At 40.1% G+C, this 13442-nt stretch overlaps 1 protein-coding gene across 2 annotated transcripts in view; it reads right to left on the bottom strand.

Annotated features, from left to right (window-relative positions):
* Positions 1-13442, bottom strand: part of CACNA2D2 (calcium voltage-gated channel auxiliary subunit alpha2delta 2) — an 823310-nt gene that overhangs the window by 237976 nt on the left and 571892 nt on the right. For both annotated transcript variants that reach the window (XM_089525311.1, XM_089525321.1), the window contains exon 6: positions 4002-4140. In XM_089525311.1, the coding sequence (XP_089381437.1) occupies positions 4002-4140 (139 nt within the window). The remainder of the gene's footprint in view (positions 1-4001; positions 4141-13442) is intronic.

The following is a 13442-nucleotide window of genomic DNA, read 5'->3' as shown; positions in this document are numbered from 1 at the left end:
TGGTGTGTGGAGGTCAGAGCAGCACATGCCTGTGGAGGATGAAGTAGCACACAGACACAGGGGGAGGGAATGTCATGTGGGAGGAGATGAAGTGCCACGTGCCCGCGGGGATGAAATGGCACAAGTGGCGGGGATGGAGTGGTGTACACACAAGCAGGGCATGAGTGGTGTGCACACAGGGAGATGAAGCAGAGCGGGGGATGAAGTGGCACACGTGCCGGATGGAGCATGGGGGATGGTGTGTGTGGGGGGGCTGACTGGATGTCACTCCCCCTTCTGGGGGTGTTAACCAGTGCACCCCCAAGTGACTCTACTGATTCCACCAGTGGACATGTTCCAGCTTGTCAACATCCTTCTTGAACTGAGCTGCACAGAACTGGACACAATATTCTAGGTGAGGCCTGACCAAAGCAGAATACAGTGGTACTGTTACTTCCCTTGAGACACAATACTCCCATTGATACAATCAAGAATCGTGTTGGCTTTCTTGGCTGCTGCACCTCACTACTGACTCATGTTCAGCTTGTGGTCTACTAAGACTCCTAGATCCTTTTCACGCTAGCTAGCTGTCTCCCATCCTATATCTGTGCATTTCATTTTTTCTACCTAGGTGTAGGACCCTACATTTCTCCCTGTTGAAATTCATCTTGTTAGCTTTAGCCAAGCCCTCTAAACTGTCAAGATTACTTTGAATTTTAATTCTGCCCTCTGGGGAATTAGCAACCCCTCCCAGTTTTGTATCATCTGCAAATTTAATCAGCATGCTCTCTATTCCTTCACCGAAGTCACTGCCAAAGATGTTTAATAGTACAGGGCCCAGTACAGATCCCTATGGCACGCCACTAGTTTCCTCTTTCCAGGATGAAGAGGAGCCATTGGTGAGCACCTTTTGGGTTCGGCCAGTCAGACAATGACAAATCCACCTAACAGTAGCAATGTCTAGGCCACTTTTTCTAGCTTCTTTGCAGGCATATCATGGGGCACTTTGTCAAAAGCCTTACTGAAATCAAGGTATTTCCCTTCATGTTGTAGCATAAGCTTTTGTAGATTGGTCTACAAAATGCCCAGATCTGAGGAAGTAGGCCAAGTCTGCAAAAGCTAATGCTACAGCATCTGTTACTTAGTTAGTCTCAAGATCCCTTTGCATACTGATATTCCAGACTAACATGGTTATATCTCTGATTTCTAGTAGTGGTTTACTGTGTAGTCAGTTGCCATCCAGCCCAGTAAAAGCAAGTCACAAGAATTTCTTCTTTCCTCTTCCATGTTTCATAATGGCAATAGACAGATCATTTCTTGGGGTATACCAAAGAATTCCAAGCTCTTCCTGAAGAGTCAAGGCCTGGTAGTGGCTGTTTAAGAGCTAATGAGAAAGGATGAGTTTTTTTAATATAGCAATGAGCCATGCAGGGACAAAACACTAATTGGACTGTGAACAGTCAGTGGCACTAAGAGCTTCTGAAAACACCTAGGGCCTATTCCCACAAGACTGTAAATCTGTCGAAACCATTTATGCTGTGAAGGTTTTTCAGTTTGAAAACCTTTGTGATGGGCAAGAATAGATGGAATTCTTCAGCTTTCAAGACTAGAAGGAGCTCTTCAGCTTGTGTGGGTATTTTAAAATTTTAGTGACCCCAGCCAATCTCTTTTCACAGTCATGTGGTTGGTTCTTGTGCATGCTTCAATCTAACACTTTCTTGTCAACTGCTAGAATTCAATGAGAGAACAGGGCATGATTTCCAAGTGAATTGTATGAGGGAGGGCACAGATAGGTTGCTTTTCAGATGCTGGGATTCCAACTCCCATCAGGCATAACCAGCATAACCAAAGTTCAGGGATAGTGCAAAAAGATGTGAAGGGCCTTATGTTTTCTGTTGATCATTTCGAAGCAACTGGTTTATGGGATTCTTACAAAGATGGACATCCCAAGTGGACCTTAATCTGATCCCTGCATGGCACTTACAGTGTCCTTGATTGTGAGCTGATAAGGATCATTAGACATGTAATCTCCAACCCTGGACTACAGAAAGTGTTCCCTCTCTATCTACTCTAGGGATTCTGTTAGTATACCACCCACCCTGCTGTCTGACAGACTCCCTAGCTGAGCTGACACAACTGGTTTCAGAGTTGGTGTTGGAGTTGCCCAGACTTTTAATCTTGGCCGACTTCAACATCCCATTTGAGACCAGCTTACTAAAACTGACAGGTGCAGCCCGGGAGTTCATGGTATCCCAATTAGTCTCTGGCTCTACACATTGTGCAGGTCATACCCTTGATGCAGTCTTTAGTATGGAGGTAATTAATACAACCACATTGTCATGAATGGGCCATTTCCTGGTCAAGGTTGGACTTAAAACCACTATCCACCCCTATAGGGTGCTTTTATTGTTAGCCGCTTTGATCTGTCTGGAGAAGCAGGATAAAAATAAATATTATTTATTATTTATTTTTATTTTTGGAATTTTGTCTGGAATTTGGGGTAGAATCCTATGGATCAGAGATTGGAATTGTGAGTAGAATTTATCATCCTCTTTCCTCCTTTCTATGTCTTCTCCCTTGGTCAACAGACCTGAAGTTCAGGAGTTCTGGTGGGACAGACCAGCTGCTTCACTGTTAACCCACCCCACCATATGTAATAGCAGTGGATGAAAATGCAGTGTAAGCAATGCAAACCAACAGCGTTCTAAACAGAAATGAGGTCTCCTGTTGTGCACATTATGCATATAGCCAACCTTTCTGTGATTGAACATTCCAAAGACATGCTTCATGCTTTTTATTCCAAACAAGGAAGACAAAGTCAGAGAGAATAATGCAGATAAGAACGACATGGCCTCAGATGCAGCATAATGATGCTGATGCTGATGGGCAAGCACACCGTGACAAGCCATTAGGTGCAGCTCTGCGAGGCGCAGGAGAGGCATTTCCAATATGGTGCTAGAGAGAATGGCTGAGCCACATCTGAATGACAATGGCAACTGTACTTTCAAAACAGGAGGCCATTACTTGGAAAACTGTCCAGGTAAAAGTTGTTCTTTGTCACTTGTATGACAAAAGGAGGCTCAGCATTGTGTGTGTGTGTGTGTGTGTGTGTGTTCCTTCAAGCTGCCTGTCAGCTTATGCAAACCCCATGAATTTCCTATAGTTTTCATAGTCAAGGGATACTCAAAGGTTGGTTTGCCTATGAAATACAGTCAATAGCTCCTGGTATTTATTGAACATTTCCCATTCAAGTACTAACCAGGGCTGACCCTGCTTAGCTTTCAGGATCAGACAGACCTGCTTTTTGGGTATTTTGGGACTTTTAAAGATAGAAGATTATTGATATCAGCAGTGCTGACCAAAACACCTTTCTTGTGGCTGTCAAAAAGGCAATGGAAAGGACATGCTAGAATACAAACAACAGGGCACTGCAGCTAACACTGCCCCCCGTCAGTGGGCTTTTTAAGTCTCTGATGAATGGATATCTATAGAAGCTGTAGTCACAAACATCTGGTGAGCAACAGGTTGGGGAGGACAGGAACAAAAATTCACTGCAAGGAGGAGGCATCTTTTCTACTCACCCGCAGATCGACTGATACAATCAGGCAATGGAGTATCATAAGCAGTCAAATCATAATTTTAAGGATCCAACCAAGAGACAACCCCACATGATTCAAGCAAGAGATGAATCAAACATCCTCGTCTTTATGGATAATTCAATGAGGATATTTTCCCTTTCGGCTGCTGGAGTGTGTGTGTCTATCCACCACTTGTTATTTGCAGTTAAGTCAATTCGACTTATGGTGATCCTATGAATAAGGGACTTCCAAGGCACATTGTCATCAATCACCTAGTTAGGGATACATAATTTTTATTATTTGTAAAGATAAATTAATCCATTAATCTTCCCTGTGTTATATAAGAAGCTTGAATGTATGGACACCAGATTCACTCTTCCTTGACCTTATTGGATTGTCTCCTATCTTAATACATAGAATTTTGTGGAGGGGGGGGGGACTCACAGCCTTTGTAGATGTCTGTAGGTATCTGTACAGCAGCGTACGAGTAGTTAACCTTGGTTTTAAAATTTTCGTCTTCTGTGAATTCCAGCTTCAAAGAATTGGAAGTGTCCCTTTCAATTTCTTCTCCCTCTGGATCATCCTGGGGGGAAAAAAGAGGACATGTCATGAAAATTCAAGTCAGTTTTCCATAGAACTAGCCAGGGAAGGGCTGTGTGAAAGGTAACATCTAATTGCTGCCAACTGCTGAGAGGGGATGAAAAAGGGTAGTCCCAGTGCTCTTATTTGTAGAGGTCATGCCATTTTATTGAGGGTGCAGAGCAGACAGTGTCAAGTATGGACTATTGACATCACTGTCTCACAGCTACATGGGATGCAGCTGATCAACTAGCTTTAACATACAGCTAACCACTTTATGTAGTCAGTAGTGTCCTGCCACTGCTGAAAGTAAAAGCAAAAGGCTTCCTTTCTCTCAATCACTGCTTATTGACTGTCACCGTGTACTACCTGCCACCACAAAAGTGAGCAAGCTTTCAAATTCTCCGGAACATTTAATCAGGCTATGTAGAACAAACAACAAAAAATAGGGAAGCTAGACAAATTGATTTTAAACATTTGGGGTGTATTATTGGGAGGACCTCCAAAATAACATAAAAACAAAAACCCACAAATTGGGGGATATCTTTTTTAGGCGGAACCCAAAAATTGCCATAAAAGTGGGCAAGCTTTGAAGTTCATTAGAAATAACATATTCTTCATCAGGCTGTGAGAATAAAAATGGAGGTGGGAGGTAGACAAGAAGCAGAGCGATCCAAAATGTTGGTTACCTGTTCTATTGGCTATGAGATTGTGTGTATGTGTGAAACCCAGTTGATTTATTTACTTCATTTCATTTATTTCATTATAGCAGTTCCAAGATGGAGACTGAAGACTGAATGAGTCACTGGTATGCAGCCAATCAGATTGCAACTAGAAATGGATATTGGGATAGAGAGGCAATGGTGGTTTCCATTTCCGAAGACACAAGACTGGCTGCAACTCACAAACATGCCTCTTACATTAGGCAAAACACATAGGTGTCTGACAATCATAGAAAAATATTACTTCAGTGGTACAGAAAGATCCACAGAGCCTTGCTGAAAATGCCAATACTGTTCTTAATGTAGCCCTTTACTGAGAGTATTTAAGTCAAAACCATTTTTTCCTTACAACAATCCTGCCAGATGTGTCCTGTCATTGTGCTTATTATTCTTGATAAAAATGGAGGCTGAAACAAAATAGCTTGCTTAGGGTAACCAAGTATGTTCTTGGTTGAGTTGGGTTTGGCATTCCAGCCATTCCACTGGTACCTCATGCTCTTCATCATTACAGTCCATTGCCACTAGTAGCATCTTCCTCAGAGCCAATGGTCCCATCCTGTTCCCTGGGGTGTGCGTTGCTGGGAAACCAGGACGTTTGTACTTCTCTGAGCCCTCCTCAAGTAAACTCCATAGCAACAGCAGGAGCAGCAGGAGCTGTGGCTAGAAAAGCTTGGGAATAGAATAGCTGCTAAACCTCTTTTAAATGCAGATTTTCTGCATCAGGCAGAGGTGGCTTGTAAAGCAAGCTGGTTGAGAAGACTGCACTGATTCCTGGCTCATTTCTTGGCTCTGTTTAACCTTGCCTCTCTGTTTTCAGCATCACGGCAAGTATTAAATCAGGCAAACCCTCCCCCCTCCAAAAATCAATTAGCAGCAAAAGGCGACTATCAAAGAACAAATTAAAACAGAGTGGAGCTTAGTGCTCTGTCAATAAGCAATGCAAACAATATTTAATTATGGTAGAGAAAGAGATGGCAAACTCCCCGTAGCTGAGACTGGAATATGTGCCTGCTTTTTCACACTCGGCTTCTCTCTCCTTTCCCTGTCCAGATTGCCACAACTTTGGCAGTCAAACTGAAAGAAGGGCTCGTTTGTTCTTTACAAGGAGATTTAGCCTTTTAGGAGAGGCAAAAATGATAATAAATGCTTGATCTCTGGAGCTTCTGGACTGAGAATTCTTCAGGCAAGGATTGATGCTACTGAGAAGAGAGGAACAGCCAATGTTGGATCCAGGGGCCCTTTCACACTACACAATTTTAGCATGATTATTCCATTTTAATTGCCATGGTTCTGTCTCATGGAATCCTAAGGTTTTTAGTTGGGGGGGGGGGGGGCTCTAGAGCTCTCTGGATTAGGATTCTGCATCCCTTGCCCTTCACTGCCAATCTCAGGGCTCCATAAAATGGAACCATGGCAGCTGAAGTGGAATCATAGCACTATAATGGTGCTGGGTGAATAAGTCTCCAGGTTTCCTCATGTCGTCTTTTCTGATAGGCAAAGAAATCCTGTGGGGTAGTGATGGTGGTGAGTTACTAGTTTGGAAGTAGGGGGTATGGGGTAATTTGTAGACAAATTACTAGCAACGAAATGCTTCAGCACTTTTCCTGCCACTTTTCTGCTGAAAATCTTCTCCTCATGGACATGCATTCTTTTTTTTTTTGTAACAGAAACTCTTGTTGGTCTACATGTATTTGGTATCTTAAACCCAGAGGGATTGTTTTAGAAAAAGAAGTAATTCACACACACACACACACACACACACACACACACAGGGATGTAAAGAATATTCTCCAAAATTCGAAAATTAGGAGAAATATGCCTAATTCGACAATTTCAATAACATTTTAGAGAGAAAAATTCTGAGCAGTTCTCGATCAATGAGTAAGAATTTTGATTGCTAGTCATTTCGAAATGAAAGGGAGAGAAGAAACCTTCATCTGACTCTCGATGGCCACTATTTGCATATTTTGTGTAAGAAAAGCTACCATTCTTCCTGGAGGCTATTTCCTTTGTTAGGGTGATTCCAAAGGCTGATTCCCCCTCCAACTTTGCTCATTAACAGCTTTGCTTTGAAAAACAAAAGAGAACAAAAGGTGAGGCTTCTGCCCTTTATGCCATGCTCTGACATTCAAATTCTCACAGAAGAGAACAACTTCAAATCTCAAAACTTAGCAGGAAAGGTCTTGGCCACAGTTTTTTGGATTAAGAAAGGTATTTTGATGATAAAAAAATGACTAATCACTTTGATGAAATACAGTTACATCACTATGATCTGGAGACTACCTTGCAATGGAGACATTGATTTGGGTTCTCCAAGGCCAAGAAATTCAAGTACACACACACACACACAATGCAAAATAAATGTAGGTTTGCCTTAGCATCACCTTGAGAGAGCTGGAGAAAGAGGTTTGTCATGTCCTGCCTCTGAGGCTGAGAGAATGTGCCAATTATTATTATTATGATTGCATGACCTCTTAGCATCACCATGGGAGAGGTGCAGAGAGAGAGGGCAGGGAAATGTCTAACAATTTGTAAGCTGCTCTGATAGCACCACAGACTGCTGGGAACTGCAGTCTAATAAGGCTGCACACTGCAGAAATAATCCAGTTCGACAATACTTTAATGCTATGGAAACTCCTGGGATTTGTAGTATGTTGTGCCACCAGAGCTCTCTGACAAAGAAGGATAAATGTCTCACAAAACTACAATACCCAGATATTGTTGTTGTTGCCAGGAGAGTCCTCCAAAGTCACAACACACAAAAACAGCCATGTTTCCAAGAGGTCATGGGGAAAGGTAGGTCAGAGTTTGGATGCCCACCTTGGCCAAGACACACTCTCTCAGCCTCGAAGGGAGGCACTGCCCCCCCCAACAAGCCTTGCATGCCAGGAGAGTCCTCCAAAGTCACAACACACAAAAACAGCCATGTTTCCAAGAGCTCATGGGGAAAGGGAGCCCAGGGTTTGGATGCCCACCTTGGCCAAGACACACTCTCTCAGCCTCAAAGGGAGGCACTGCCCCCCCAACAAGCCTTGCATGCCAGGAGAGTCCTCCAAAGTCACAACACACAAAAACAGCCATGTTTCCAAGAGGTCATGGGGAAAGGGAGCCCAGGGTTTGGATGCCCACCTTGGCCAAGACACACTCTCTCAGCCTCAAAGGGAGGCACTGCCCCCCAAACAAGCCTTGCATGCCAGGAGAGTCCTCCAAAGTCACAACACACAAAAACAGCCATGTTTCCAAGAGGTCATGGGGAAAGGGAGGTCAGAGTTTGGATGCCCACCTTGGCCAAGACACACTCTCACAGCCTTGAAGGGAGACACTGGCCACCCCCCAACAAGCCTTGCATGCCAGGAGAGTCCTCCAAAGTCACAACACACGACAACCCAAGAGGTCATGAAGAAAGGGAGGTCAGGGTTTGGATGCCCACCTTGGTCAAGACACACTCTCTCAGCCTGTGTGTGTAAGCATATACACGCAGCATTACACTTTCAGCAGCTCCACAGTTTGTCTGTGTGTGTGTATATATATATATATGTGTGTGTGTGTGTATGTATATGTATGTATGTATATATATATACAAACACACAAAGATGTGTGTGTAAGCATATACATGCAGCATTACACTTTCAGCAGCTCCACCGTTTGTCTGTGTGTGTGTGTGTGTGTGTGTGTGTGTGTATATATATATATATGCGTGTGTGTATATGTATATGTATATGTATGTATGTATATATATATATACAAACACACAAAGAAGTGTGTGTAAGCATATACACGCAGCATTACACTTTCAGCTGCTCCACAGTTTGTGTGTGTGTGTGTGTGTGTATATATATATATATATATATGCGTGTGTGTATATGTATATGTATATATATATATATATATATATATACACACACACACACACACAAAGTTGTGTGTGCAAGCATATTACATGCAGCATTACGCTTTCGGCTGCTCCACAGTTTGTGTGTGTGTGTATACACACACACACACACACATACAGACAGCTGTGTATGTACACATATAAATACGGCTTCACACTTTTGGCAGTAACACTATAAGTATGTGTGTGTGTGGATATTCTGCACTCTCCTTGCCTATTATTATTATTATTATTATTATTATTATTAGACCTTGGCATCACCATGGGAGAGGTGCAGAGTTGGATCCCATGTATTCCTTCATAGCAGAAGGGGGTTGGACTGGATGGTCCTTGAGGGTCCCCTCTAGCATTTCTTGTTGAGGCTGGGCTTTTTTTCCCTTTTGTGTGTGTGTCTTCAGGTTTTTTTAAGCATAGGAATGTTGTTTAAACCTCTGCCAAACTTCCTTTTGACATGGTAATTGAGTTTGAAATGCAAAGTAATTAGCGTAATTATTCGCCTTGTCTTTTATTGTCATTCAGAGAAATCTGTGAAAAATATTTCGCTAGTTGCTGAAAGGCAGAGAAGAAATCACCCTTTGAAAGAGAGATTTGTGGAAAGAATATTTTTTAAAAAAGTTCTCCTCAAGCTCTCAATTAACGAGGAGAAAAATATGAGTTTCTCCAATCACTACACACACACATACACACCAACAAAAACACTCACATATATAACAAGATTTTTAAAAAATGCACATATTCTTTTAAAAAACACTCTCAGGAGAATTAAAATCTCCAATTTTATGGTGGAGGGGATATATCCCACAAGAAAACAGTTGCTACTGAGAAAGTTGAAAGTCCTGTTCCACTGAAGAAGCAAAAACATTCCCCCCAGTTTTAGATCAACTGGAGGACAACTAGATCCCCCAGAACACTGTTCTGGACTATAATTCCCATCATCCTTCACCACTAGATATGTTTGGAGCTCCAATCTGACAATATCCAGATTTATCACCCCTGTTGTTGGGAAATTCAACATTTGGAGATGTGTGACAAACAAATAAGGATGGAAAGAATGGTAAAATATATCCAAATAAGCACTGATCTAGCAGAAATATTCACTCTTGCCTGCAAGAATGAAATGTATGATTACTTACACTACTAATAATCCACTTTGGGTCCAATGCAAAGAAAGGCAGGGAAATTAAGACATAAATACATTTTGTTTGTTTCAACTGGTCTACTCGAGGAAGAACTAAAACTAAAGTGAGGCCCGTTCTGCAAGGGCATAAACTACGCGCTCTGTGCATACTAGGGTTAGAAAGGGGCGTCACTTCCTGATGCCCCTAACCCTAATACTCATGGAGCATGCACAAAATGGCGGCGCCCGTTCCACACGGGCGCTGCCATCTTGATGTAGCGGACGCATTGTGTCCACACGTCACGTGGCACATATGATGCCGTGAGTGCGCCATTGGTGCCTTGCGATGTCATAATTGCACCGCAAAGAGAAGCACCATTTTGTTTTTGTTTGTTTTTTTTTTAATTTAAGTTTTATTAAGCAAACACGGAACAAGTGCAATGTATAATACATAAACCCAAACTTACATACATACAAAGGACAACATAAAATAAGCAAAATATCCAAAAGATTATTCTCTATATTTCGACTTCCAAGGCTCTCTTCTTACACCAGATTAGAAAATTTATCACAGTGGTTCATTATAGTAATAGTAAGAAAAAAAAAAAGAAGAAGAAGAATCATCAGCCTTTATGCAGACATAAAAGATTATCTAAATTACAAATACCTAAAGTCATATATATATATATATATATATATATATATATATATAAGTAAATAAATTACATTTACATCTGCCAATTATAGATTTCTAAGAAATGATCAACACAGTACCATTTTTCTTTTGTCTCTTCCACGGCTTTATCTTGAAGAGTTGCAGTCAGTAAGTCTAGGTTCCGCACTTCTTTCAATTTAAATATCCATTCTTCTAAGTTTGGGCAGTATGGCTTTTTCCAAGCTTTGGCAAATAATAATCTTGCAAGGGTGACCATATACAATATCAATTTACACGATTTTTTCTCTATTTCCTTATCCAGATTACATGTCATATTCAATAAAAATAATAAGGGATCAAACGGGATCTCTTTACCAAGAATATCACTCATTAATTTTTGAATATTTTTCCAAAAAGTAGTAGATACAGAACATTTCCACCATATATGGAAATAAGTACCCTCTTTAACCCCACACTTCCAACATTTGGGATTTCCATTACCATAAATCTTATTAATTTTAATAGGAGTCATATGCCATCTAAACAGCATTTTTATATAGTTTTCTTTGTAATTCTGACAAACAGTAAATTTCTTAGTAATCTTCCAGGATCTATGCCAATCTTCCAGAAGGATAGGATTCCCAACATCCTGGGCCCATCGAATCATTGAATGTTTGATTGTTTCATTCTCTAAGTCTCTTCCTTTTAGTAGCTTGTAGAACTTAGATAAATGCTTTCCTTTTTTATCTTCTAATATACTATCTAGTTCATTTTTTACAGTGCTAATTCCCAATTCTTTTGAGTCTACTTTCCATCTATTACTCAATTGTAGGTATAAGTACCATTCTAATTTGATTCCCAATATTGATAGTTCTTCTCTTGTTCTAATTATAGCATTATCCAAATTGTCAAAAGTCAAGAGGTCACTATATCTAATCCAATCAAATGAAATCTTTTTAGTTCTGCCAAAAAATGCTTCCTGGGGAGAAACCCAATATGGGAGCTTAACATAAAATAATTTTTTGATTTTTTCCCATACCCATGATAGAGATCTTCTTAAAAAATGATGCCTAAAATCTTTATATTCCTTACCCTTCCCATACCACATAAAGGCATGCAATCCTTGTCCCAAGTCGCAATTTTCCAAATTTAGCATTTTCTCATTTGAGAGGAAGATCCAATTTTCTAACCAACATAGACCAGCCGCATAATAATACAGCTTCAGATTAGGGAGGGAACAACCTCCTCTTTCCCAGTCATCCGTCAATATTTTCCATTTAATTCTAGCACGTTTACCATTCCATAAAAATTTAGAAAGTTCCTTTTGCCATTGGTTAAATTGGACCTCTGAAGAAATAATCGGTAGGTTTAAGAATAAATAGATAAACCTTGGCAATATATTCATCTTAATTATAGTCATTCTAGCAGAGAGGGATAGTTGTAATCTCGACCAAGAGATTAGGTCAGCCTTCACTTCTTTCCATAGCTTGCCATAATTATTGGAGAAGAGATCGATGTTTCTATTTGTTAAAAAAATCCCCAGATATTTTGCTTTATTATTCACATTATAGCCTGAAATTTGAGTTAATTTTTCATTTTCAGCAGCCGATAAGTTCTTAGTAATAAATGCAGTCTTAGATTGATTAACACTCAGGCCTGAGTGAAATGCAAAAGTATCCAAACTCTTATTCAAGTAATCAATATTATTTAAAGGATCTTCTAGAAAGCAAATTAGGTCATCAGCAAAGGCTCTAACCTTATAAGTATAATTATTGATTTTAACACCTTTTTGTGCTGAATCATCCCTAATCTTATTAAGCAAAACTTCAAAAGCAATAATAAATAATAAAGGGGAAAGTGGGCAACCTTGTCTCGTGCCCCGTTTTATCTCAAAAGAGTCAGTCTTTTCATTGTTTATAATAAGTTGTCCCCTTTGCTTCTGATAGATAGAAGAAATCCAACTATACATCTTAGAACCAATATCCATAAACTTCAATACTTCCAATAGGAAGTTCCATCTTAATCTATCGAAGGCTTTTTCTTCATCAATCAGTAATAAAGCTAGTTTTTTTTCATTATGACGTTCAAAAAAATCTATGATATTTACTACAACCCTAATATTATCTTTAATTTGACGTTTAGGGAGGAACCCAGATTGATCTTCCTGAATCCGATTAGCTAGTACTACCTTTAATCTTTCTGCTAGAACCTTAGTATAGATCTTATAATCACAGTTAGTTAATGAAATTGGTCTATAGTTACTTAATTCTGTTTTCTTATCCTCACTTTTAGGGATTAGGACAATAGCCGCCTCCCTCCACGAATCAGGAATTCCATCCAAATGAATATCATTTATTGTGTCTCTTAAAAAAGGAACCAAGACTTCCTCCATTTTTTTTATAGTATATCATAGATAAACCATCTGGCCCAGCGGCTTTATCCGAACTCATAGCTTTAATTACTAATGAAATCTCTTCTGCCGAAATCTCTTTATTCAAGAAGTTCCTCTCTGGGTCATTTAATGCCAAAGCCTTCTAGTCTGAAATATATTCTCTTAAACTACTTAAGTCACTCAGGTTACTCTCTGATCCACTGTAAATATCTCTAAAATAAGAGTTAAACAGAGATTTAATCTCTTTTTGTAAAGTGTAAATCTTCCCAGAATGCCTAATCTCTGTAATCAGTCTGTTATCACTCTTCTTTCTCAACCTGGAAGCTAAGATTTTCCCAGCTTTATCTCCATACTCAAAATACTTTTGCTTTACAAGAAGTAATTTTCTCTTTACTTCCGCTATTTCCAAAACTTTCAATTCTTGTTTAATATTTTCAACTTTCAATTTTGACTGTAAGTCACCATCACTTTTCCATTGCTTTTCGGCCTCCATAATTGCTTGTTTGAGATCTTCAGTAGTTTTTACAT

The sequence above is a fragment of the Sceloporus occidentalis genome, unplaced genomic scaffold, assembly GCF_023333645.1.
Source record: "Sceloporus occidentalis isolate IW3139 unplaced genomic scaffold, rSceOcc1.0.p SCAF_1, whole genome shotgun sequence".
Classification (NCBI taxonomy): Eukaryota; Metazoa; Chordata; class Lepidosauria; order Squamata; family Phrynosomatidae; genus Sceloporus; species Sceloporus occidentalis.
The sequence above is the reverse complement of the archived record's forward strand: the minus strand, read 5'-3'. Positions and strand labels throughout refer to the sequence as shown.